A 27,523-nucleotide genomic window follows, 5' to 3' on the forward strand; every position below is an offset into this window, starting at 1 on the left:
CCCTCAAAGGTTGGGAAGAGCACAGCAAGAGATTAGGGGAGGTCTGCAACAAACCTTCACCCGAACAGGGACTTGAACCCTGGACCCTCAGATTAAAAGTATGATGCTCTACCATTGGAGCTAACCGGGCTTTTGCCAGGGAACAGCCACCCTTGGGATATAACAGCACTTTCTCCTTAAAGTGTTCATGCTTTGTCAGCTTAAAGTTTGTGGCATTAAAGGATGAAGACCACAATTTATAAAGGGACGAGAGAGATAGGTTGCTCCTTCCAAAGCTAGGAACACTGATGTAGCGTTTATAGGTAACAATCGTAATTAGGTCATATATGAAATATTAGCTCGAGCAATATTCAAATTTGGGGAAATATTAAAATCATAACTCATAGTCATAATTCATAAATTTCACATATGCGATTACATTACCTGCTAATTATCAAAAATATTTCGTTCTGTAACTGGTCTCTCATCAGTCATTCGACCAGCGAATACTTTGATTATACCCGTTAAGAAGGAATATTTATATTATCAAACCTCAGACAAATTCTCTCCTGGCCGTGGATGCAAATTGCTGGGTTTATGAATCAAAATAAAGAGCTAGTAGCCAGATCTTATCGCAATTTCATTGACAATTACATTGGTGGGATTGTAACACAGAGTCAGTCAAAGTATAAAAGATTTATTTAATCAAAAATGACACACAAAGGATTATATGTATATAGGAAGTAATATAGGCTAATCTACGTACGTAAAATACACAAGACACACGAACGTTTAAACAAACAAACATAAACATGACTTGATCAGAATGAAAATAGGAAGAAAGTGAGGGAGAAAGTATGGTAATTCACAAACAGAACCTTTTAAGAGACAACTGTGAAAGCCGCTTCGAGAGAGATCATTTGATACGTTACTTGCGATTCTGTTCCTTTGTCTGTGTGAAGCTGGGCTTCGGGACCACGTGCGTATCTTGGCTGGACCGTGTCTCATCGATTTGTAGGCTTGCGTTTCGCGTGAAGTTCTTAAAACTTACTGATCGTAACATTACCGAGAGGTACGGAAGTCTCTTCCCGGTGCGGGAAGGGCGAGAAAACTTGGTTACAGGACGAGACTGGATTTCTACATCCGCGGTTGGTTTAGATGAAGGCCCTGTGCCTTCTCTCGCTCCGCTGCCCTTGGTGCAGGGAGGGGTGAGAGTGCAGAGTTCAGAGTTCGGAGTCCCGAGGGTGAGAGAGTATGAGCGCAGAGAGAGCGAGCGTCTGCTTGTGTTGTGGTTTTTAAAGCAGCGCGGGGTAACGCCCCGTTTGATGACGGGACCCAATGAAATCTTTCGGTTCTGAGGCGGGAGCGTTTCATTGTTTGTGAAGGAACGCCTCTTCTGATCGTACACAGAAAAATGCATTAAAACTTTAATACCACCTTATGTCTAGGAATAAACATTTTGTGCGGAATATAGTTTCTATCTCTGTATAAAGAAGCTCAGTACGATCCGTAAGATATCACACCCGACATTAATATCAGTTAATGAAACAGATACATCTCAAATGTATCAACACACGTGTCCATTACATCTGCAGAGGTGCGTAAATATCTCAATTTATCCCATCACAACCCATAGACAAGAAAACTACATAAAACATTTTGATAATGATTCATGCGTGTGTGTAACTTGTATTTTAGGAGTTTCAGAGGGGTTTGGTGTGTGTGTGATTCAGAGCGGGTTTTCTGTTGAGATCGGAATGTCAATAATGTCTTTGAAGCTCACACTGTGGAAAGGGGGAAGTGGGTCGTAAAAGGGATTCAGTTACAGAGTCTGCCCAGTCTGTGGGACTTAGAAAGTGTTTTCACTTTTAATTAGTATATAAATTAAAAGTCCATTTTTTACCCATCGAGCCATAGTCGTTACATATCCCCCTTTTTGTTAGATAAAGACCTCGGAAGGACTTTATCGAACAACAAATTCGCGCAATGGTCGATGGCAAGTGGCTGATGACTGAGGACTCAGGTCAAATGAGGTTTAGGTGAGCCCCGGATCGGGACCCCCCTTTTTGCGGTCCCATAGGAAACCACCAGACACGGCTTTGTGAGCTTTGCGGTGGCTGCTCACATTTGGTAGGGTCTGGTACAGGGTGAAAGCCAAGACGGGAGTCAGGGCGTGGTCGGTTGCTGTGGAGGTGCACAGCACAGGGTCAGCTGCGGTCCAGGTATGGACGCAGGTGAGGTGTTCAGGCTGGGCGGTTGCCCATGCTTGGAGGGACTGTGTTGAGTGCGAGTCCTGCCTTGGTGTTCAGGACTCAGGGTTGCTCTCTCCGTGCGATGCCGGATGCCGGACCTGGTGATGTCTGATTGTGGCTGCTTTCTCGCGAACCACCACAGCATCCTGTTAGGGGCAATAGGGAGAGAGAGAGAGAGAGAGAGAGGGAGAAGGAGAAAACAACAAAAAAAAAAAATTTCCAGCGAAGGACGTCCTTGGTTGGCTTAGGACAGTCTTTTGTTTTCGCTGAGGTTGGTATGCCACATGCTTTAATGTCCCATGTGTGGCTTTGGTGCTGCGGTGTTCAGCACATGGTGTGTTTACTGGGCACGCTTGACCCCCCTTTTGTGCGCTGTGACCTTACAAGCTGTGGCGCTGTGATGGCAACATGTGCACAATGCGATTTGAAAGTCCGGTGAACGCAGCATGTGCGTGGACTCAGAGAGCAATCTTAGTTACTGGCTGTCAGTGTTCAGATGTCGTGTGAGGGTGGCAGGTGGGGTAAGCGGTGGCATAGGACAAGTTTGTTCTTCAGAGGCCCGCATGACCTTGTTTGTACACAGCGGAGGCAGCGTTAGTGGCTCTGAGGTGTGCAGTGTAATTGTCAAGGTTCGTTTGTGCTGTGTAATCACTGCAATCTTGAAGGTGTTAGGATGGTCGTTGTGTGACCATGTAAAGTGTTCGAACCACCCCCTTTTCGATCAGTTTCCTTATAAACGTTGGCGTTTGAGCTGGTGAGGTGATCGAAGGGTGGCTCAGGCTGATGTCGGTGCTGTCACTTTGTGAAGTGCTGTCACTTTGTGAGGTGACAGTTAGCATTGTAGCCTGTGGATGGAAAGCAATGTTCTGGGTGCTTGTTTCAGGTTTTATGCTGAGGCATAAAATGTCAGGCCTGTTCTATTCGCCCGTCCTGTGAAGGAGCTCTTTCAGCACACTCAGGATGTCAGTTGTATCAGAAGTGGCTGCGCTGTCTTCATTGTGGGGTGTAGGTTCCATAGGAATACTGTTCTGAAGGCGACATTTTCTTCCATGTCGGTTCTGCTGGATGTCAAGGGCTTGGAAAAACCCTGGGTCTGATTCTCAGCAGGTACAGTGCGTCCCAAGCGGTCGCGTTGGGGACAGTGTGTAAATGAAAGTCAATGTCTGAAAGGTACGTGTACATTGTGGTCTTCAGCAAACATAGGGATGTTTCTGGCCATCTTGTCAAAGCTTGTGGGGTGAGAGAGCTGTTTGTTGGGGGCCCAATCCGTCTGGGGGGATTCTGACCCATTACAGCTCTACTCACTTCAGCTTGTGATGTGTTGACAGTGCAGTGGGCTTGCGCCCGCCTTTTCAGCTTTGTGTGTGTGGCTGAAAGGCACAGACTCGCTGGAAGGGGATAACAGTGTGAGGTGTGTTTCCCCTTCCCGGTCACCTTTAAGTCTGTCAAAATGTGCAAGTTCTTTGTGAGCAATGTCAAGTTCGTACCTGAGATCATGACTTAGCTGAGAAAGCTGATGGAGTTCAGCTCAGGCCATTCGTAAATGGGTTTTACGGGCCTTGACTTCAGAGTCTTTGTCTCTGAGTTCAATATGTGCTCTCTCTATGAGAGCTTCAGCCAGTCGGAGTCTTTCGTCGCGTTCCTTCCTGGTGTTGTCCTCCGACTGCTGGCTGCCGTCTGTGTGTAGACGGAGGTCGTCTAGGGCATTTTGAAGTCTTTCAACTTCCTGACGCAGTGTTGCGTTGGTCTCGTCCTCTTGTAGGGAGAGTAGCTGGTCTAGACGACTTTGGGTGTGGTCCCGGTCCTTCCGGGCCACTGTGGCTTGAAGCCGTAGTGTGGCTGTCTTTTGCTGCAGGTCGGCGTTGCTCCTTTCGCTGTCCCGGGCCCTGGCGACGAGTTTGAGTGCGAGGTTTCCGAAGATTTTGGACAGCTGCTCGTGGCTGTATGTCTGGGCTGGATCATGGGACTCGAACTGGTCCAGGTCTGTGTCCCGTTGCTCTTGGCTCAAGATCGTCTTAGCGGACTGCAGGACAGGGTGAGCTCGACATCTCCGCTTACTGTTGGCGAGAGAGCACAGCACACACAAAAGAAAACAAAATGCAAGTTTGTTTTTAGGTTAATGCGCTAGACTCATACGGGCCGCTGCCGTTATGAGAATTTGGGCTAACTGATGCTGACAGTTAGCGGAGCCAATTGCGTGGGTACGTTTTAGACCCACAATAGAAATTTTGGCAGGCGGTAGCCTGGTGGTCGTCTAGCGACGCCCGCTTTGATCGTCACTCTATTATTCAGCTTTCCTGGGGTCTCTCTTAGGTTCTGTGTCTAAGTGAAATGAAGAAAACAAATCACAACAGAGTGGAGAAAGAGACAAGGTTGAAGGTAGGGAAGATCAGAATGAAACACAACACAAGGAAGTGAATTGGTCTGCAATGACATGTCACAAACAATAACACGGGGAGTGTTATAAAATAAAAATAAAGAGGCCTAAGCCTAAACACTGACTGAGTCCTGCCAATAGATACACAATAAGGGATTAAGATGTTAGACTTAATGTAAATTAAGGCTTTCTGGTGTCATCAAATTGAGTAAATATGTATGCAGGAGTCCGAGGCGAAGGCTTTACTAAAATAGTGATACAAAAAAAAAATTATTATGATAACTGATGGTGATTTATCAGAATAAACTACCCCACCCCCCCCTTTTGGAGAAAAGAGGGAAGAGGGAAAAAAAATTATCAATGAAATAAAATTTGAATAAACAACACAGGTTTGAGACGCAGGCAGAGGAAAAGGCCCCGGCAGTGGGTTTGTGCCACAAGGGTGAGGGCCGTGTTTCCTCTCAGTGGTCCACCTGGTTGAATAGACACAATTTGAAAAAAATGCAAACTTGTTTAAATTAAAATTCAAATAAGCATGCACGGAGAGGTCCAAAATAATAATAATAAGGAAGGAAAGAAAATTAGAATGATAACAGTGATGTATCAATACTAAAAATAATCAAAACTGAAATTCAGAATGACTTCCTATAATCCTTACAATAACACTGAAGTTATTAGTATTGATTATAAAATAATCAAACGAGAAGGGTAGCAATGTTGAGACACTTCAATGAGACTTGGGGGTGAAACAGATATTGATGAGTCGACCCACGATGGCCACACGGTGGCGTGCTTCTTCCTGGGTGGACTCATCAATGAACTGAGTGAATCAAATCTAAGTTTTTAATTCGAAAAGTTTCCTTTTTTTTTTCGAACTTAACTTAAAGTGTGACAGTCAAAAATAGCAAAGAGAATTGTCTAACTCCAAATAATATCAGCATAAGCTAAGCTTTGAATGCAGTTAAGTATTTGAGAGAGAAAATGAATGCAGAGAGAAAAAGAAATTGAAAGCAGGTATTATCTTAGAACGCCACGAGATGGCGTAGTTGCGCTCGCGCAGGCTGACGTCAGTGGGAGGCGACGCTCACGCAGGATGACGTCGGTGGGGGCGCGTAATTTGAGCACTGCCACACCTCTAGAGGCTGCCCTCTAGGGTCGGTGACGTGATTCAGCAGTTAAGACAGCAGATTTTTTATCTGTGGAATCGCGAGTATTTTGCGCTCTGTTGCATGCGGAAAATGAGCGAGTTTTACAGCACGTGACTACGGGGATTACACATTATGCATTACACATTGAGACGGTTTTAGAATAAGAACAGGGATTATCATCTTTTCTTAATTCATAAAACTGGTCTCCAATTTACACATTATATATTATACACATGAGACGGTTTAAAGAAGGAGAACAGGGATTATCATCCGTTTTCTTAATTCATGAAACTGGCCTCCAATTACATATTATACATATAAAACGGTTTACATAACAACAGGTATTAAAACTTCGTGTTTTAATCACTAGAAACTGTGAGCAAACAGGCGTTGAACATCTATTTACTTAAGCTGTGAGCACACCAGGCATCAGAACAGCTGTGAGCAGGACTTATCAACTGCTCATCTCCCATAAGCATTAATCAAAATAGCACTTTTATGATTTTTGCGTAGGTTTACGAAATTGGATCGCGAGGCCAATTCCTGACCAGGAGTTTATCGTTAACGTATTGTATATCATAAGGCCTATTACGACTGAAAAACTATCAGATTTACGTCTTCGTCCTAAAAGAGATCCTTCGTCTTCATTTAGTCGGTTTAAATCATGTTACATGTATCAACTGCAAAGAGTTTTGCTTCGTCTTTACAGAGACAGATGTAATGTCATGAACTGCAGTTTTAGCAGAGCTGAGCTGGCTTTGTGCCTGCCTTCAGCTGGGTGAGTTCGCCTTAGCGACTTACCTCACAATTCAGAACGCGCGTGTAACGTTACAATTATTAATACCAATAATACACATTCAACTGAAACTGAATTTGCCCACAAAAAATGAAGTTTGAAACTGCCCGCATTCTCCACCAAAACTGTAGCGTTTATAGGTAACAATCGTAATTAGGTCATATATGAAATATTAGCTCGAGCAATATTCAAATTTGGGGAAATATTAAAATCATAACTCATAGTCATAATTCATAAATTTCACATATGCGATTACATTACCTGCTAATTATCAAAAATATTTCGTTCTGTAACTGGTCTCTCATCAGTCATTCGACCAGCGAATACTTTGATTATACCCGTTAAGAAGGAATATTTATATTATCAAACCTCAGACAAATTCTCTCCTGGCCGTGGATGCAAATTGCTGGGTTTATGAATCAAAATAAAGAGCTAGTAGCCAGATCTTATCGCAATTTCATTGACAATTACATTGGTGGGATTGTAACACAGAGTCAGTCAAAGTATAAAAGATTTATTTAATCAAAAATGACACACAAAGGATTATATGTATATAGGAAGTAATATAGGCTAATCTACGTACGTAAAATACACAAGACACACGAACGTTTAAACAAACAAACATAAACATGACTTGATCAGAATGAAAATAGGAAGAAAGTGAGGGAGAAAGTATGGTAATTCACAAACAGAACCTTTTAAGAGACAACTGTGAAAGCCGCTTCGAGAGAGATCATTTGATACGTTACTTGCGATTCTGTTCCTTTGTCTGTGTGAAGCTGGGCTTCGGGACCACGTGCGTATCTTGGCTGGACCGTGTCTCATCGATTTGTAGGCTTGCGTTTCGCGTGAAGTTCTTAAAACTTACTGATCGTAACATTACCGAGAGGTACGGAAGTCTCTTCCCGGTGCGGGAAGGGCGAGAAAACTTGGTTACAGGACGAGACTGGATTTCTACATCCGCGGTTGGTTTAGATGAAGGCCCTGTGCCTTCTCTCGCTCCGCTGCCCTTGGTGCAGGGAGGGGTGAGAGTGCAGAGTTCAGAGTTCGGAGTCCCGAGGGTGAGAGAGTATGAGCGCAGAGAGAGCGAGCGTCTGCTTGTGTTGTGGTTTTTAAAGCAGCGCGGGGTAACGCCCCGTTTGATGACGGGACCCAATGAAATCTTTCGGTTCTGAGGCGGGAGCGTTTCATTGTTTGTGAAGGAACGCCTCTTCTGATCGTACACAGAAAAATGCATTAAAACTTTAATACCACCTTATGTCTAGGAATAAACATTTTGTGCGGAATATAGTTTCTATCTCTGTATAAAGAAGCTCAGTACGATCCGTAAGATATCACACCCGACATTAATATCAGTTAATGAAACAGATACATCTCAAATGTATCAACACACGTGTCCATTACATCTGCAGAGGTGCGTAAATATCTCAATTTATCCCATCACAACCCATAGACAAGAAAACTACATAAAACATTTTGATAATGATTCATGCGTGTGTGTAACTTGTATTTTAGGAGTTTCAGAGGGGTTTGGTGTGTGTGTGATTCAGAGCGGGTTTTCTGTTGAGATCGGAATGTCAATAATGTCTTTGAAGCTCACACTGTGGAAAGGGGGAAGTGGGTCGTAAAAGGGATTCAGTTACAGAGTCTGCCCAGTCTGTGGGACTTAGAAAGTGTTTTCACTTTTAATTAGTATATAAATTAAAAGTCCATTTTTTACCCATCGAGCCATAGTCGTTACACTGACATTGAAAGAGTGATGATCTGGGCCTTTTGAAACGATGCCCACTTCAGGCTTGAAAAGAGCCCAATTTCCTTGTTAGAAAAAAAAGCAGCTTGTACAAAGATCCTGGATGTCACAACTCCTGTCGCAATCAGACAAAATGACAAGGAGCCACGTAGTCAGCAGGGTTGGAACCTGCGCGGGGAGACCCCAATGGTTTTCAAGGCCATCGCCTTAACTTCTCGGTCACGACTACTCTTGAAAGTGAATCAGTGATAGTGGTAATGAGTCACATGCTATTTTCTTTTCTGGAAGTGAGCAGCAGAGGACACCAGGGCCAACCATCAATGTGGATGTGAGCAGCAGAGGATGCACTCAGCTAACATATTGTGTTGGCAAAAAGGAGTTCAACGATGTCTTCACCTACACAAAAACCTGCTCACTTCAGGCTTGAAAAGAGATGTGGGTTGCCCAGTTTTCCATGTTAGAGGAAAAAAATGCAGCTCGTACAAAGATCCTGGATGTTACAGTTCCTGCCGGAAACAGACAAAGAGCCACGTAGTCGGCAGGGTTCGAACCTGAACGGGGAGACCCCAATGGATTTCAAGACCCAAGCAGGGACTTGAACCCTGAACCCTCAGATTAAAAGTCTGATGCTCTACCGACTGAGCTAGCCTTAGAGTTATGTTATCCTCAGCTTAAAGTTTGTGGCATTAACCCCTTACCAGACAGACCCAATTTTGGCAAGTGGGGCATACATTACATACCCAAAATAAAAAGTCATTCTGAATAGACACATAACCAACATATATTTAGAAAGCCAACTCTTGACAGTTTACAGTTCAAGACTCAGAATTAATCAGACTCTTATTAATATTGAGATATAAAAGCTGAAACATAAAAACAAAAAATACATATTAAGAGTGTATGTATTAAATGTATAAACATATTATGTGAATGCAGTATAACAACTTATAACCACAACCACAGTGTAGCCACTGGTGTGGTCATGCTTCATTTCAAATCTGAGGATGATATCTCTAAATCTATGAATTGTATATACATTTTCTAAGATGATGTCAGGGGAGTTTTTTAGAGAAGGCTGATAAGATGCTAATCAAATATGTTATTGCCCATTTACAGTCTATGACTAATGTCTGGTGAGGAGAACTGGCCCATTCATGCTTTATTGTAGTCAATCGACGAACCTTTGACATCTCTTTATTCTGGCATTATGGCTTGGCCATCTACGCTTTACATATTGCCTCACATTTACCCATTCATACACCGACGGCGGTATCAGCCATGCAAGGCGCCATCCAGCTCGTCAGGAGCAGCTGGGGTTAGGTGTCTTGCTCATGGACACCTCGACAGGTTGAACCACCAATCTTCCGGTTTGTAGACAACCTACATGAACCACTGAGCCACTCCAGTGTGAAACTGTCATCGGTGCAGTGTGCACACAGCAGCAACTGAACGTTACCCCAGATAGTCGTGCGGTGTGAAAAGAACAGTGACCCGACTACTCTGAAAATTGTGCAGTGTGAACTCGGCATTACAGGCATTCAGAACTCATTTGGTCGCAGGGAACTAAAGGGATCATCTGTTAATAGGCTTGAAGTTGCAACTTCCTAAAATGACCACTAGAAGACACAATTTCACTAAAATGCTTCAGAATGCAGAAGACTATTAGTCAATAGGCAATACTGGTTGAAACTTCACATCCTATAGCAATCAATAATAGAATTCTTCATCCAATCATGGCATTTTGATTCAGACGTTTCCATGTCAACAGCGAAATGAATCTGCATCAGTCAGGTGGTACAACTAGAGCACTGCAAGTTGTTTACATTCATTATCACTGTAATATTATGCATTGTAGACATGAGGCAATTTAGTGCAGTCTTTCATCTTGTGACACTTTACAGACTCTGCTGTGTGTTCAAGCGTTTTGAAGGCGGCGAGGCTTTGGAGGGTGGGATTTCATGCATTGATTCCAATGAGCCATTATGAGAGAGAACAGCCAAACTAACACTGGAATACAAAATCAAATTCCTTGTTTTCCCACTTAAAAAAAAAAAAAAAAAAAAAAAAAAAAGAGGAAAATGGTCTTACAAGTGTGAGATTTATTTGGTGATAAACAGGGAAAACACACCATACATCCAATGGTTAAATCAGCACAGTTAACTGCATGCACAGCCACATTACTTATGGCCAGGACATTGCCCATAAGGGTAAGTTGGCGGTTCGGCTGCAGGCTTTCCTGGAGGCTTTCCTGGTGGTTCGGCTGCAGGCTTTCCTGGAGGCTTTGGAGGTTCGGCTGCAGGCTTTCCTGGAGGCTTTCCTGGTGGTTTGGCTTCAGGCTTTCCTGGAGGCTTCGGGGGTTCGGCTGCAGGCTTCACAGGAGGCTTCGGGGATTCAGCTGCAGGCTTCACCGGAGGCTTCGGGGGTTCGGCTGCAGGCTTCATTGGAGGCTTCGGGGGTTTGGCTGCAGGCGTCACTGGCAGTTCGTCTGAAGGCTCCGGAGGTTCGGTAGAAGGCTCCAGCTCAGGCAGTTCTGTAGAAGGCTCCGGTAGTTCGTTAGAAGGCTCTGGAGGTTCGGCTGCAGGCTTTCCTGGAGGTTCAGCTGCAGGCTTCCCTGGAGGCTTTCCTGGTGGTTCGGCTGCAGGCTTCCCTGGAGGCTTTCCTGGTGGCTTTCCTGGTGGTTCGGCTGCAGGCTTTCCTGGAGGCTTTCCTGGTGGTTCGGCTGCAGGCTTTCCTGGAGGTTTTCCTGGTGGTTTTCCTGGTGGTTCGGCTGCAGGCTTTCCTGGAGGCTTTCCTGGTGGTTCGGCTGCAGGCTTTCCTGGAGGCTTTCCTGGTGGTTCGGCTGCAGGCTTTCCTGGAGGCTTTCCTGGTGGTTCGGCTGCAGGCTTTCCTGGAGGCTTTCCTGGTGGTTCGGCTGCAGGCTTTCCTGGAGGCTTTCCTGGTGGTTCGGCTGCAGGCTTTCCTGGAGGCTTCGGGGGTTCGGCTGCAAGCGTCACTGGCAGTTCGTCTGAAGGCTCTGGGGGTTCGGTAGAAGGCTCTAGCTCAGGCAGTTCAGCAGAAGGCTCAGGCAGTTCTGTAGAAAGCTCCGGTAGTTCGTTAGAAGGCTCTGGAGGTTCGGCTGCAGGCTTTCCTGGAGGCTTTCCTGGTGGTTCGGCTGCAGGCTTCCCTGGAGGCTTTCCTGGTGGTTCGGCTGCAGGCTTCCCTGGAGGCTTTCCTGGTGGTTCGGCTGCAGGCTTCCCTGGAGGCTTTCCTGGTGGTTTTCCTGGTGGTTCGGCTGCAGGCTTTCCTGGAGGCTTTCCTGGTGGTTCGGCTGCAGGCTTCCCTGGAGGCTTCCGGGGTTCGGCTGCAGGCTTCCCTGGAGGGATCCAGATAGTCAACTTTAGTCAGTCTGTTTAGAGGCATTCAGTCTCAGATACAGCACAAAACCCAAATACCAAGTTTTACTCCTCTTAATTATTAATCATGATCGTATTAATAATTTTTCGTATTAATTTTGTAAAGCCATCCTGTACTTTAAACCGTGCTATTGGCTAAATAATTTTTACATTGAGAACGATTAATTATAAAACAAGACAAACTGAAATGAGGAAGCTGACCCAAACATTAATATAACAACAAATACCTGCAAATGGATCCATACACTGATGTCCACATCCATTGCAGCAGCATTTCTCATTGTTCGGACAGTCACTGTCATAGGAACACAACTCTGCACACATTCCTGCTCCAAAATTTGTACTTGGACACTCCCCTGGCTTTGCTGTTATAGAGACACATGACAGAGAAACCACATCACTGAATACTGAATGTCTCATACGCTGTATGAAAGAGAAAAAAAAAAAAAAAAAAAAAAATCGTAGGAGGATTTACCGGAATATTCAGTCCATCTACTTCATAGTTTCACGTTTAGTTCAATGTGTTACTTGCGGTTTCTTTGCAGTTATTTGTGAAACTTACTAGCAATTCCTGAGTGAAAACATTTTTTCAGGGTTTTTTTCTGCAAGACGTATAGCATGCATCAATAATTAAAACTCACTGAAAACAGGTGGCACACACGCGGACCCACAGGGAAATTGACAGCATTTGTGTCCTCCAGAGCAGTCTCTATCAGAAGTGCATCCTCGTCGGGAGGGCACGACCGTCAGCGTCGCCGGACACTGACCAGGCACTACAGAAGAGGATTCAAGAGGATCATTAGGGGAGACCAGGAAGTGCTGTAATAGTTTGCTTCAGCCTCACTTTATAATATTCACACATTTATCTGCTTCAATTCAAGTAGCTTAGAAATCTACCATTTTTCACTAAACTGCATCAATCGGTTTCAAAGACTGAGTGCAGATACAACCTACCCCACTGTAGTAGAGTGAATAATAGTGCAATGCTGATAGAAAGCATGGACATCAGTTAATATGTTGTATACAAATTTACTGGTGTACATCTTCAAAAATGATGCCATCCCCATGACCACCCTCTTTCTTTTAATGGCGGTTGGCAATGACCACCCTCATTTCCTTTTAAGCATTTTAATAAGCTACTCAACAGAAAACAAAACAAATATAGAAACCCACTATATATGTAAAATGCAGAGTTATCGGTTATAATTAGCTCCCCACGTTATATTGTAGGCTTATGCATTTCTTAAAACAAAAAAACCTTAAGCAAAAGTTTAAACTCAGGATTGATACAGTCCGGTAACAATTTTGCAGCCATATTGTAACACTAATGTTCGTGTTTAACAGTAAACAAAAATGCCTATTAGTGATTATATGGGTTACTTGTACAATGCATAAACTTATGACAGTTTGCATATTTACACTTTGCTTATTATTAAAACTAAACCAACATTCAAAGATGAACTTCCACTTGACGTCTGTACTGTATTTTTGTAAGCAGATGTGTCTGAAATCAAATTTTGTAAGGCACTTTATTTATGCACTTCTTCAGGCTGCGTAATGAAGCTAAAAGAACTTCTCACCTAGGACTCCAGCATCTGTTGCGCTCAAACAAGCAGACAGACACAATAAAACAGCACTAAACGAGCAGTACACTTGAGCTGTCATCCTCTCAACCTGCAAAAATCTCAAAATCAACTCTGCTGGAAGATGCACTGAATTAGTGAGTCAGGAGGGGCGGACAGCAAGGACCACAAAACTACAAAGAAAAATCCCTGTTGCTGCATCAAAATATCAGCTGAGTCCCAAACCAAACGCTATCAAAAGAGTTTAAAACACTTTTTGAAAATGCGTTTTTAAAGATCCAATTGGGGGTCTGGGTAACTCCAACCCTAATGAAATTCATTTGCCTGTAGCTTTCTAATATAGCCTAATCTTGAAGACCTTGATTAGCTTGTTCAGGTGTGTTTGATTAGGGTTGGATGTCGTAATAATGACCGTAATTAGGAGATGATTGATTGTTTTTATGGCAACACTATCAACGGCAAATTAATCTGCAGTGGTCAGGTGGTACAGCGATCACGTGGTACAAGTCGGAGTTCTACCACAAGTTACAAGTTGTAATTATGACTAAACTCCTACACCTAAACTCTCCAGGAAATGGATCTCTACTGGAGACTGGCATAAATCTGCATTGATCATCAAGAAACACGGGCATGTCTATTATTTGAATCTGAATTTTTCAATTGCTGATTGATTTGAATCCATGCAAGTAATTATGAATGAAAACAATGTTTCCAGCCACTGTAGTGAATATAGGGGAATACACAGCCACGGTTATATCATAGCCAATTTAATATTGGATGGTTTCATATGGATTGCATAATCAGATAATATTTGTTCACTCAAAGCTTTCTATAGACATATTTCTTATCGTGACCGAGGCAAGTAGCCTATAGAGCAGGGGTCAGCAACCTTTTTGTCATAAAGTGCCATTTTTAAGTTTCCGAGTTCATCACTGTGCCACAACACACACATAGCCTATATATATATATGTATATATATATATATATATATATACACGCACACACTCATATAAATACACAAACATTTTACATTTTCATAATGGCTTACACAGAAATAGTACAGAAATTTAAATATTTCTCTTGAAATTTGTTTTAGATTTAGATAGACAATTTAATAGTATTTATAACTCCTAACTAGAGATGCACCGATTACAATTTTCTAGGCCGATTCAGATTTCCCATTGAGTTTGACCTGCCGATACCGATTTTAGCCGATTCCGATGTCATTTTTTCTAACCACTTTACAGCCCACACAAATATTTTTTTTTCTATATATATTTTTTTTTCATAAAATACCATATCAAACTGAATAATAAAAACAAGTTTAAATGGGTACATTTTATATAAATATTTTTGAGTCTTCATTTTCTTTTCTGACATAACCTAATCCAGTTCTTGTTAAAACACACTAGACATGCACATTCTGTGCATTTTGGGCACTTTTGTTTGAAATCATATTTATTTTGTTCATCAAAAGTGTGCTTTCACTTTAATTGAGCGTGAGCAGCGCAGACAAAATAGACTCGCTTCATTGCTCCTGTGGGGCGCTCACGCGCTGCTCCTGCTCGCGGTGTGAATGCACTCATTGATTAACATGCACGGCGAAAAAAAAATATCACACGTGCACGTGTGATGCTGATGTTGCGCGATGTTAATCATGGGGAGCCCGAGTGCATTTGACCGGCATAAAATCGGCATATGTCAGCCATGACCGGCCGGTCGCCGGTCATGGCCGATCACGTGAAAATCGGCCAATTCCGGTCACCAGCGGATCAATCGGTGCATCTCTACTCCTAACTTAATAAAATACGCTTTTTTTACTATGAGGAATTATTACATCAAAATGTAGATCTGTGTGCAGGTAGACTACTTTATCTGAATGAAATACATACACTTCTCTCGCATGTGTTGCTTGTGTGCCAGCGGGCACGCGTGCCTTACCCCTCATTTACACTGCACACATCTGCGGCGCATTACGGCTGCGACACGGCTACCGGAGCTGATCGCGCCCATTCTAGTCAATGCTTGTGTTTACACCGGCCGCGACGCGGCGCGTTTCAGAAGCTTCCCAGAAACGGCTCTCCGCGCCGCTTCGCTAAATATAGGCGCCTAGTCTATTTTTGACGGACGCGCGTCCAAGTCGCACCGGAAATACAAAATAAAAGTTAAAAAACACTGTCAATTTCAAAATAAACACCATGTGCAGACTCCCAATTGTATTGCACACCAATATATCCTTGGTAGAAAGCATAGACTGTAAGGTAGAAACCCCCAAAATCAAGAAAAACCACGTCGGACAGGCAAATCACGTGGTCTCACGCATCCAGTCGCTTCGCTTCTGAAATGCTCCTGGTGTGAGTTGGCACCGTGTGGTGGACGGAATAAAACCTTGTCGGAGCCGTAATGCGCCGCAGACGTGTGCAGTGTAAATGAGGGGTTAGGTTGCCGACCCCTGCCATAGAGTTTTGGTTAATTTCTGTGACGGAGACCGAGACGGCAGAAAGCGCACCCTGTTTGTTTTCTTTATTTTACAAAAGCACAACATTTAATTGTTATTGTGAGTGTACATAAATAAATAAAAGTTTGTTCGCGTTTGTCGAACGCTAATTTAACATGCCCGAAATAAAATCAGATTTTAGAAGAATTTGTAGCGCCACTCGGACAGGTGTGCCAACACTTATTTATAAACTAACGACGTCTTCACCTACACAAAAACCTGCTCACTTCAGGCTTGAACAGAGATGTGGGTTGCCCAATTTTCTGTGTTAGAGAAAAAAAGCAGCTCGTACAAAGCTCCTGGATGTCACAATTCCTGTCGCAAATAGACAAGGAGCCACGTAGTCGGCAGGGTTCGAACCTGCGCGGGGAGACCCCAATGGATTTCGAGTCCATCGCCTTAACCTCTCGGCCACGACTACTCCCGCCAGTGAGTCACATGCTATTTTCATTTCTGGATTTGAGCATCAGAGAACACCGGGGCCAACTATCAATGTGGATCAATGTGAGCAGCAGAGGATCAACCCGGCGAAAATATTGTGTTGGCAAAAAGGAGTTCAGCGACGTCTTCACCTACACGAAAAGACTGCCATGATCCGGATTTGGACTGGGGATGCTGCCCGCACAACGCAGAGTACTAAATGCTATACAGAGAAAGCAATCTTTCCACTCGCCCCGGGCCTGCACATACAGTGTCAACGGCAAGCTTCAGCTCAGTTCTCTCAAAGTCCCCCACCACCGCTTGCTCAGACAGTAGGGACTTTAAGCAACGGCCTCTGGTGGAACGGCAATGGCATTCTGTCGTTCTATTGCGCACGCGCGACATTAACTGCTACCTCGCGACGTTCTACTGTAACCGTCTACTACGGGAGAACAGCTGATTTGCCGTAGTCGTTACTACATGACAGATTAAGAAAGTTAATGTTATGTTTTAGGTTATGTGGCATTGTAATCGTTTCTGTATATCATTAAATGCCAAAAGCAACCCTTCTCTTGCTCAAAAATCACTTCCTTTTTTTGTATTTTGTTTGATGATTAAATTACCCCTACGCCGTCCTCTTTACTGTTGCTTAGTGATTTTTGCGCTCTTTAGCTACGGCAGTTAACGCTTACTTCCGGCTGCCGTTGCCGTTGCCGTTCCATCAGCAGCTGTTGCTTAAAGTCCCTAGTAACCAGTGTTGGGAAGGATACTTTCAAAACGTATTTCGTTACAGAATACAGAATACATGCCCAAAAATGTCATTTGTAACTTATTCCGTTACGTTACTCAATCTGAGTAACGTATTCTGAATACTTGGATTACTTCCACATTGAATTGCATTTTATAAGTGTTGGCCATCAAATCCTGCTTAATAAACAGGCCTGGTGATGCGGTGGTGATGCGTATGCCAATAAAGCACCTAAAAGCTGTCACAAAGAACCAGCAAAAGTAATAATTATGAATAGCCTATGTCAAATATAGAAAGGAGATATTTTAATTGTTTATTAATAAACAAGTGTTTTCTTTGTCAGTGTCGGTTACAAAGATGAAGTTGACGATGCTGACTCGTGATCTTCGCAGTAGCCTAGTGAACGCGCCAGAGAGAAATGCACATTTCATACGGATTACATGCAGAGAGCAGTTCTTTCGTGTTGAATTGTTCTGTTTAAAAGTAGACATGTCTGTGAGGCAAGTAGGGCCTTCTACCTTATACGCGCCCATTTCACACATACTCTGTGTGCAGTGCGTATGCGGTGCAGGAGCAGCACGCGCTGTAGTGCTTTCACATATGCTGCGTTTGCAGTGCGTAACTGATCCGTGGCTGTACCACAAACACATAGGCCTACACAATATTTGTATTTCAAATCCAGAAGTTATCAGCAACTTTTATTTTTAAAAAAGTTTTGTCACCGGTGCAATTCTCTTTGTAGCCTACACATATACACTCTTTAATAGACGTATTCAAGTTTAAACAATTTAAACAACGTATTAATCAATGCATTACTTCTATATAGATTATATATTAAGTTGTTCAAGCAAGTGGTAACATATTTAACTATGTAGGCTCCTTATATTAAAAATGCAAACATTTTAAATTAAAACTTAAAATTGACAAACACAGCCGACTATCATGCCTTTTCTTTTAGCATTTAAATTTAAATACAATAAATCTTGCATGCCACAAATAACTTGTTTTTCAACCTCCACGAATCAGACGAGTGTTGTTCATTATTTCGTCTTGTTTTCATTGCTTTACCCCGGTCTTAAAGTAAAAAGATGACTGTGAAAAAAAGCAGTACTTAATTAAAAACATTAATGGTGGTATTACTAAATTTAGTTTTATTTAATTTAATTAAATGCATTTATGGTTAAATTACTACATTTTCAGCTCAATCTGTGTTCATTTTGACCACGAAACATGTGCTGTCACTTTAATTCAGCGTTTGCAGCACAGCAGAAATAGACTCGGTGCGGAAACGATCGCTGCACTGCTGTAGCCTATACGCACCGCAACTGGAACGGATAAACGGACTGCAAACGCGTGCAGGGTGAAAGCTCTAAAAAACGAAAACGAAATTCACTTTAAAGAAAGGCTTTGTGTTTCTGTTTGAGGTCTCTGTGAAAGTTTTAAAGCAGTCTTTTAGTGCTGCTTTCAGAGCGCTCACGTCCGTAACGGAGAACTGTCACGACCATTGTTTTTTTCCTCATGAATGCGAATACGAAAAATTAAATAACATGAATATTTTATGTTCTGTGGAGAGCCTACCCTTCTTCATCCGGTGAGTAGTATTACTTTTGGTTTGCGCAGTGTAATTCACAGAATTACAAAAAAAACAAAAAAAATGTTGCCACCTAAAAGTTAAAGATTTTTTTATTCCCTCATATTAAATATAAAATATATTTATATATTTTTCGATATTCCAATATTTTTCTAATGTCTGGACTCCTTTATTAAGGGAGTATGGATAGACGGACGTTTCACTATTGTTATTAATTCATTTTCTGAGAATTTATATTTCAAGTTTTGACTGCAAATTTCACGTCCATAACGCTGGAATTGACCGATTAAAAAAAATGATCTTCAACTAGTTTTGTGGTGTAGGTCTACGTATTTGAAAAAAACTTACTTTAAGATGCTTCTTCAGGTTGGAGGTGGAGTCTTTGGACGCTGAAAGGAGGTTGGTTGCTGGCAAGCAGAGGTTGCACTGCACAGTTATATTTCGTTCTCTTGTGAAATGCTAATGTGAATGTGAATTTCCAAAATAGAAACGTATTCTTGCCCTGGCTCTGTTGTTTCGGCTCCATCTCTACCTCTAGCTCCCGCTGCTCCTCTTCCGACTCCATTGTGACTGATCACGCAAACCACACATTTTTTTCGTTTTCATATTGGGGCTTCTGGGAAATGCATGGAGTTGCCTTAATTTATTTAGAGAGTGAATAAACTCGTGAAACAGAGAAGTATCGTCATGTAATAAATTGATTTCAACGATGTAACTGTATTCTAAATACCAACTATTTAAATTGTAACTGTAACGGAATACAGTTACTCATAATTTGTATTCTGAATACGTAACGCCGGTACATGTATTCCGTTACTCCCCAACACTGCTAGTAACCAAGCATTACATCTTATCTTGAAGAGGAAGACCATCTCCCTCAAAGGTTGGGAAGAGCACAGCAAGAGATTAGGGGAGGTCTGCAACAAACCTTCACCCGAACAGGGACTTGAACCCTGGACCCTCAGATTAAAAGTATGATGCTCTACCATTGGAGCTAACCGGGCTTTTGCCAGGGAACAGCCACCCTTGGGATATAACAGCACTTTCTCCTTAAAGTGTTCATGCTTTGTCAGCTTAAAGTTTGTGGCATTAAAGGATGAAGACCACAATTTATAAAGGGACGAGAGAGATAGGTTGCTCCTTCCAAAGCTAGGAACACTGACATTGAAAGAGTGATGATCTGGGCCTTTTGAAACGATGCCCACTTCAGGCTTGAAAAGAGCCCAATTTCCTTGTTAGAAAAAAAAGCAGCTTGTACAAAGATCCTGGATGTCACAACTCCTGTCGCAATCAGACAAAATGACAAGGAGCCACGTAGTCAGCAGGGTTGGAACCTGCGCGGGGAGACCCCAATGGTTTTCAAGGCCATCGCCTTAACCTCTCGGTCACGACTACTCTTGAAAGTGAATCAGTGATAGTGGTAATGAGTCACATGCTATTTTCTTTTCTGAAAGTGAGCAGCAGAGGACACCAGGGCCAACCATCAATGTGGATGTGAGCAGCAGAGGATGCACTCAGCTAACATATTGTGTTGGCAAAAAGGAGTTCAACGATGTCTTCACCTACACAAAATCCTGCTCACTTCAGGCTTGAAAAGAGATGTGGGTTGCCCAGTTTTCCATGTTAGAGGAAAAAAATGCAGCTCGTACAAAGATCCTGGATGTTACAGTTCCTGCCGGAAACAGACAAAGAGCCACGTAGTCGGCAGGGTTCGAACCTGCGCGGGGAGACCCCAATGGATTTCAAGTCCATCGCCTTATCTCCTTAAGAGGACAACAAGTGAATAGGGGACGTCTGCAACAAACTGTCTGACCTTCACCCAAGCAGGGACTTGAACCCTGAACCCTCAGATTAAAAGTCTGATGCTCTACCGACTGAGCTAGCCTTAGAGTTACAGTATGTTATCCTCAGCTTAAAGTTTGTGGCATTAACCCCTTACCAGACAGACCCAATTTTGGCAAGTGGGGCATACATTACATACCCAAAATAAAAAGTCATTCTGAATAGACACATAACCAACATATATTTAGAAAGCCAACTCTTGACAGTTTACAGTTCAAGACTCAGAATTAATCAGACTGTTATTAATATTGAGATATAAAAGCTGAAACATAAAAACAAAAATATATATATTAAGAGTGTATGTATTAAATGTATAAACATATTATGTGAATGCAGTATAACAACTTATAACCACAACCACAGTGTAGCCACTGGTGTGGTCATGCTTCATTTCAAATCTGAGGATGATATCTCTAAATCTATGAATTGTATATACATTTTCTAAGATGATGTCAGGGGAGTTTTTTAGAGAAGGCTGATAAGATGCTAATCAAATATGTTATTGCCCATTTACAGTCTATGACTAATGTCTGGTGAGGAGAACTGGCCCATTCATGCTTTATTGTAGTCAATGGACGAACCTTTGACATCTCTTTATTCTGGCATTATGGCTTGGCCATCTACGCTTTACATATTGCCTCACATTTACCCATTCATACACCGACGGCGGTATCAGCCATGCAAGGCGCCATCCAGCTCGTCAGGAGCAGCTGGGGTTAGGTGTCTTGCTCATGGACACCTCGACAGGTGGAACCGGGGATTGAACCACCAACCTTCCGGTTTGTAGACAACCTACATGAACCACTGAGCCACTCCAGTGTGAAACTGTCATCGGTGCAGTGTGCACACAGCAGCAACTGAACGTTACCCCAGATAGTCGTGCGGTGTGAAAAGAACAGTGACCCGACTACTCTGAAAATTGTGCAGTGTGAACTCGGCATTACAGGCATTCAGAACTCATTTGGTCGCAGGTAACTAAAGGGATCATCTGTTAATAGGCTTGAAGTTGCAACTTCCTAAAATGACCACTAGAAGACACAATTTCACTAAAATGCTTCAGAATGCAGAAGACTATTAGTCAATAGGCAATACTGGTTGAAACTTCACATCCTATAGCAATCAATAATAGAATTCTTCATCCAATCATGGCATTTTGATTCAGACGTTTCCATGTCAACAGCGAAATGAATCTGCATCAGTCAGGTGGTACAACTAGAGCACTGCAAGTTGTTTACATTCATTATCACTGTAATATTATGCATTGTAGACATGAGGCAATTTAGTGCAGTCTTTCATCTTGTGACACTTTACAGACTCTGCTGTGTGTTCAAGCGTTTTGAAGGCGGCGAGGCTTTGGAGGGTGGGATTTCATGCATTGATTCCAATAAGCCATTATGAGAGAGAACAGCCAAACTAACACTGGAATACAAAATCAAATTCCTTGTTTTCCCACTTAAAAAAAAAAAGAGAGGAAAATGGTCTTACAAGTGTGAGATTTATTTGGTGATAAACAGGGAAAACACACCATACATCCAATGGTTAAATCAGCACAGTTAACTGCATGCACAGCCACATTACTTATGGCCAGGACATTGCCCATAAGGGTAAGTTGGCGGTTCGGCTGCAGGCTTTCCTGGAGGCTTTCCTGGTGGTTCGGCTGCAGGCTTTCCTGGAGGCTTTGGAGGTTCGGCTGCAGGCTTTCCTGGAGGCTTTCCTGGTGGTTTGGCTGCAGGCTTTCCTGGAGGCTTCGGGGGTTCGGCTGCAGGCTTCACAGGAGGCTTCGGGGATTCAGCTGCAGGCTTCACCGGAGGCTTCGGGGGTTCGGCTGCAGGCTTCATTGGAGGCTTCGGGGGTTTGGCTGCAGGCGTCACTGGCAGTTCGTCTGAAGGCTCCGGAGGTTCGGTAGAAGGCTCCAGCTCAGGCAGTTCTGTAGAAGGCTCCGGTAGTTCGTTAGAAGGCTCTGGAGGTTCGGCTGCAGGCTTTCCTGGAGGTTCAGCTGCAGGCTTCCCTGGAGGCTTTCCTGGTGGTTCGGCTGCAGGCTTCCCTGGAGGCTTTCCTGGTGGCTTTCCTGGTGGTTCGGCTGCAGGCTTTCCTGGAGGCTTTCCTGGTGGTTCGGCTGCAGGCTTTCCTGGAGGTTTTCCTGGTGGTTCGGCTGCAGGCTTTCCTGGAGGCTTTCCTGGTGGTTCGGCTGCAGGCTTTCCTGGAGGCTTTCCTGGTGGTTCGGCTGCAGGCTTTCCTGGAGGCTTTCCTGGTGGTTCGGCTGCAGGCTTTCCTGGAGGCTTCGGGGGTTCGGCTGCAAGCGTCACTGGCAGTTCGTCTGAAGGCTCTGGAGGTTCGGTAGAAGGCTCCAGCTCAGGCAGTTCAGCAGAAGGCTCAGGCAGTTCTGTAGAAAGCTCCGGTAGTTCGTTAGAAGGCTCTGGAGGTTCGGCTGCAGGCTTTCCTGGAGGCTTTCCTGGTGGTTCGGCTGCAGGCTTCCCTGGAGGCTTTCCTGGTGGTTCGGCTGCAGGCTTCCCTGGAGGCTTTCCTGGTGGTTCGGCTGCAGGCTTTCCTGGAGGCTTTCCTGGTGGTTCGGCTGCAGGCTTCCCTGGAGGCTTTCCTGGTGGTTCGGCTGCAGGCTTCCCTGGAGGCTTTCCTGGTGGTTCGGCTGCAGGCTTTCCTGGTGGTTTTCCTGGTGGTTCGGCTGCAGGCTTTCCTGGAGGCTTTCCTGGTGGTTCGGCTGCAGGCTTCCCTGGAGGCTTCCGGGGTTCGGCTGCAGGCTTCCCTGGATGGATCCAGATAGTCAACTTTAGTCAGTCTGTTTAGAGGCATTCAGTCTCAGATACAGCACAAAACCCAAATACCAAGTTTTACTTCTCTTAATTATTAATCATGATCGTATTAATAATTTTTCGTATTAATTTTGTAAAGCCATCCTGTACTTTAAACCGTGCTATTGGCTAAATAATTTTTACATTGAGAACGATTAATTATAAAACAAGACAAACTGAAATGAGGAAGCTGACCCAAACATTAATATAACAACAAATACCTGCAAATGGATCCATACACTGATGTCCACATCCATTGCAGCAGCATTTCTCATTGTTCGGACAGTCACTGTCATAGGAACACAACTCTGCACACATTCCTGCTCCAAAATTTGTACTTGGACACTCCCCTGGCTTTGCTGTTATAGAGACACATGACAGAGAAACCACATCACTGAATACTGAATGTCTCATACGCTGTATGAAAAAAAAAAAAAAAAAAAAAAAAAAAAAAAAAATTCGTAGGAGGATTTACCGGAATATTCAGTCCATCTACTTCATAGTTTCACGTTTAGTTCAATGTGTTACTTGCGGTTTCTTTGCAGTTATTTGTGAAACTTACTAGCAATTCCTGAGTGAAAACATTTTTTCAGGGTTTTTTCTGGAAGACGTATAGCATGCATCAATTAAAACTCACTGAAAACAGGTGGCACACACGCGGACCCACAGGGAAATTGACAGCATTTGTGTCCTCCAGAGCAGTCTCTATCAGAAGTGCATCCTCGTCGGGAGGGCACGACCGTCAGCGTCGCCGGACACTGACCAGGCACTACAGAAGAGGATTCAAGAGGATCATTAGGGGAGACCAGGAAGTGCTGTAATAGTTTGCTTCAGCCTCACTTTATAATATTCACACATTTATCTGCTTCAACTCAAGTAGCTTAGAAATCTACCATTTTTCACTAAACTGCATCAATCGGTTTCAAAGACTGAGTGCAGATACAACCTACCCCACTGTAGTAGAGTGAATAATAGTGAAATGCTGATAGAAAGCATGGACATCAGTTAATATGTTGTATACAAATTTACTGGTGTACATCTTCAAAAATGATGCCATCCCCATGACCACCCTCTTTCTTTTAATGGCGGTTGGCAATGACCACCCTCATTTCCTTTTAAGCATTTTAATAAGCTACTCAACAGAAAACAAAACAAATATAGAAACCCACTATATATGTAAAATGCAGAGTTATCGGTTATAATTAGCTCCCCACGTTATATTGTAGGCTTATGCATTTCTTAAAACAAAAAAACCTTAAGCAAAAGTTTAAACTCAGGATTGATACAGTCCGGTAACAATTTTGCAGCCATATTATAACACTAATGTTCGTGTTTAACAGTAAACAAAAATGCCTATTAGTGATTATATGGGTTACTTGTACAATGCATAAACTTATGACAGTTTGCATATTTACACTTTGCTTATTATTAAAACTAAACCAACATTCAAAGATGAACTTCCACTTGACGTCTGTACTGTATTTTTGTAAGTAGATGTGTCTGAAATCAAATTTTGTAAGGCACTTTATTTATGCACTTCTTCAGGCTGCGTAATGAAGCTAAAAGAACTTCTCACCTAGGACTCCAGCATCTGTTGCGCTCAAACAAGCAGACAGACACAATAAAACAGCACTAAACGAGCAGTACACTTGAGCTGTCATCCTCTCAACCTGCAAAAATCTCAAAATCAACTCTGCTGGAAGATGCACTGAATTAGTGAGTCAGGAGGGGCGGACAGCAAGGACCACAAAACTACAAAGAAAAATCCCTGTTGCTGCATCAAAATATCAGCTGAGTCCCAAACCAAACGCTATCAGAAGAGTTTAAAACACTTTTTGAAAATGCGTTTTTAAAGATCCAATTGGGGGTCTGGGTAACTCCAACCCTAATGAAAATCATTTGCCTGTAGCTTTCTAATATAGCCTAATCTTGAAGACCTTGATTAGCTTGTTCAGGTGTGTTTGATTAGGGTTGGATGTCGTAATAATGACCGTAATTAGGAGATGATTGATTGTTTTTATGGCAACACTATCAACGGCAAATTAATCTGCAGTGGTCAGGTGGTACAGCGATCACGTGGTACAAGTCGGAGTTCTACCACAAGTTACAAGTTGTAATTATGACTAAACTCCTACACCTAAACTCTCCAGGAAATGGATCTCTACTGGAGACTGGCATAAATCTGCATTGATCATCAAGAAACACGGGCATGTCTATTATTTGAATCTGAATTTTTCAATTGCTGATTGATTTGAATCCATGCAAGTAATTATGAATGAAAACAATGTTTCCAGCCACTGTAGTGAATATAGGGGAATACACAGCCACGGTTATATCATAGCCAATTTAATATTGGATGGTTTCATATGGATTGCATAATCAGATAATATTTGTTCACTCAAAGCTTTCTATAGACATATTTCTTATCGTGACCGAGGCAAGTAGCCTATAGAGCAGGGGTCAGCAACCTTTTTGTCATAAAGTGCCATTTTTAAGTTTCCGAGTTCATCACTGTGCCACAACACACACATAGCCTATATATATATATATATATATATATATATATATATATATATATATATATACACGCACACACTCATATAAATACACAAACATTTTACATTTTCATAATGGCTTACACAGAAATAGTACAGAAATTTAAATATTTCTCTTGAAATTTGTTTTAGATTTAGATAGACAATTTAATAGTATTTATAACTCCTAACTAGAGATGCACCGATTACAATTTTCTAGGCCGATTCCGATTTCCCATTGAGTTTGACCTGCCGATACCGATTTTAGCCGATTCCGATGTCATTTTTTCTAACCACTTTACAGCCCACACAAATATTTTTTTTTTCTATATATATATTTTTTTCATAAAATACCATATCAAACTGAATAATAAAAACAAGTTTAAATGGGTACATTTTATATAAATATTTTTGAGTCTTCATTTTCTTTTCTGACATAACCTAATCCAGTTCTTGTTAAAACACACTAGACATGCACATTCTGTGCATTTTGGGCACTTTTGTTTGAAATCATATTTATTTTGTTCATCAAAAGTGTGCTTTCACTTTAATTGAGCGTGAGCAGCGCAGACAAAATAGACTCGCTTCATTGCTCCTGTGGGGCGCTCACGCGCTGCTCCTGCTCGCGGTGTGAATGCACTCATTGATTAACATGCACGGCGAAAAAAAAATATTACACGTGCACGTGTGATGCTGATGTTGCGCGATGTTAATCATGGGGAGCCCGAGTGCATTTGACCGGCATAAAATCGGCATATGTCACGTGAAAATCGGCCAATTCCGGTCACCAGCGGATCAATCGGTGCATCTCTACTCCTAACTTAATAAAATACGCTTTTTTTACTATGAGGAATTATTACATCAAAATGTAGATCTGTGTGCAGGTAGACTACTTTATCTGAATGAAATACATACACTTCTCTCGCATGTGTTGCTTGTGTGCCAGCGGGCACGCGTGCCTTACCCCTCATTTACACTGCACACATCTGCGGCGCATTACGGCTGCGACACGGCTACCGGAGCTGATCGCGCCCATTCTAGTCAATGCTTGTGTTTACACCGGCCGCGACGCGGCGCGTTTCAGAAGCTTCCCAGAAACGGCTCTCCGCGCCGCTTCGCTAAATATAGGCGCCTAGTCTATTTTTGACGGACGCGCGTCCAAGTCGCACCGGAAATACAAAATAAAAGTTAAAAAACACTGTCAATTTCAAAATAAACACCATGTGCAGACTCCCAATTGTATTGCACACCAATTTATCCTTGGTAGAAAGCATAGACTGTAAGGTAGAAACCCCCAAAATCAAGAAAAACCACGTCGGACAGGCAAATCACGTGGTCTCACGCATCCAGTCGCTTCGCTTCTGAAATGCTCCTGGTGTGAGTTGGCACCGTGTGGTTGCAGACGTGTGCAGTGTAAATGAGGGGTTAGGTTGCCGACCCCTGCCATAGAGTTTTGGTTAATTTCTGTGACGGAGACCGAGACGGCAGAAAGCGCACCCTGTTTGTTTTCTTTATTTTACAAAAGCACAACATTTAATTGTTATTGTGAGTGTACATAAATAACTAAAAGTTTGTTCGCGTTTGTCGAACGCTAATTTAACATGCCCGAAATAAAATCAGATTTTAGAAGAATTTGTAGCGCCACTCGGACAGGTGTGCCAACACTTATTTATAAACTAACGACGTCTTCACCTACACAAAAACCTGCTCACTTCAGGCTTGAAAAGAGATGTGGGTTGCCCAATTTTCTGTGTTAGAGAAAAAAAGCAGCTCGTACAAAGCTCCTGGATGTCACGATTCCTGTCGC

At 42.9% G+C, this 27,523-nt stretch overlaps 2 protein-coding genes across 2 annotated transcripts; both read right to left on the reverse strand.

Annotated features, from left to right (window-relative positions):
* Window positions 1-10,381: 10,381 nt before the first annotated feature.
* LOC311298540 (uncharacterized protein) lies at window positions 10,382-13,603 on the reverse strand. The gene is made up of 4 exons (XM_084421556.1): window positions 13,275-13,603; window positions 12,336-12,467; window positions 11,922-12,059; window positions 10,382-11,654 (listed from the first exon to the last, which is right to left on the reverse strand). Exons 1-4 carry the CDS (start codon window positions 13,357-13,359, stop codon window positions 10,480-10,482), a joined length of 1,530 nt encoding a protein of 509 aa, XP_084277682.1. The 5' UTR covers window positions 13,360-13,603; the 3' UTR covers window positions 10,382-10,479.
* Window positions 13,604-21,851: 8,248 nt separating this feature from the next.
* Window positions 21,852-25,141, reverse strand: LOC311298541 (uncharacterized protein). The gene is made up of 4 exons (XM_084421557.1): window positions 24,759-25,141; window positions 23,820-23,951; window positions 23,404-23,541; window positions 21,852-23,136 (listed from the first exon to the last, which is right to left on the reverse strand). The coding sequence occupies exons 1-4, from the start codon at window positions 24,841-24,843 to the stop codon at window positions 21,950-21,952; spliced, it is 1,542 nt and encodes a 513-aa protein (XP_084277683.1). The 5' UTR covers window positions 24,844-25,141; the 3' UTR covers window positions 21,852-21,949.
* Between the last annotated feature and the right edge of the window lie 2,382 nt (window positions 25,142-27,523).

Source organism: Rutilus rutilus, assembly GCF_951802725.1.
Source record: "Rutilus rutilus genome assembly, chromosome: 10".
NCBI classification, from domain to species: Eukaryota; Metazoa; Chordata; class Actinopteri; order Cypriniformes; family Leuciscidae; genus Rutilus; species Rutilus rutilus.

Excerpts from the sequence above, each read along its gene's own strand:
- LOC311298540 (XM_084421556.1), bottom strand. The coding sequence starts at position 13,359 with ATGACAGCTCAAGTGTACTGCTCGTTTAGTGCTGTTTTATTGTGTCTG. Across the intron at positions 12,468-13,274 it reads AACAGATGCTGGAGTCCTAG|TGCCTGGTCAGTGTCCGGCG; the intron begins GTGAGAAGTTCT and ends CCTCTTCTGTAG. Across the intron at positions 11,655-11,921 it reads GTGTATGGATCCATTTGCAG|GGAAGCCTGCAGCCGAACCC; the intron begins GTATTTGTTGTT and ends GGATCCCTCCAG.
- LOC311298541 (XM_084421557.1), bottom strand. The coding sequence starts at position 24,843 with ATGACAGCTCAAGTGTACTGCTCGTTTAGTGCTGTTTTATTGTGTCTG. Across the intron at positions 23,952-24,758 it reads AACAGATGCTGGAGTCCTAG|TGCCTGGTCAGTGTCCGGCG; the intron begins GTGAGAAGTTCT and ends CCTCTTCTGTAG. Across the intron at positions 23,542-23,819 it reads GTGTGTGCCACCTGTTTTCA|CAAAGCCAGGGGAGTGTCCA; the intron begins GTGAGTTTTAAT and ends TCTCTATAACAG.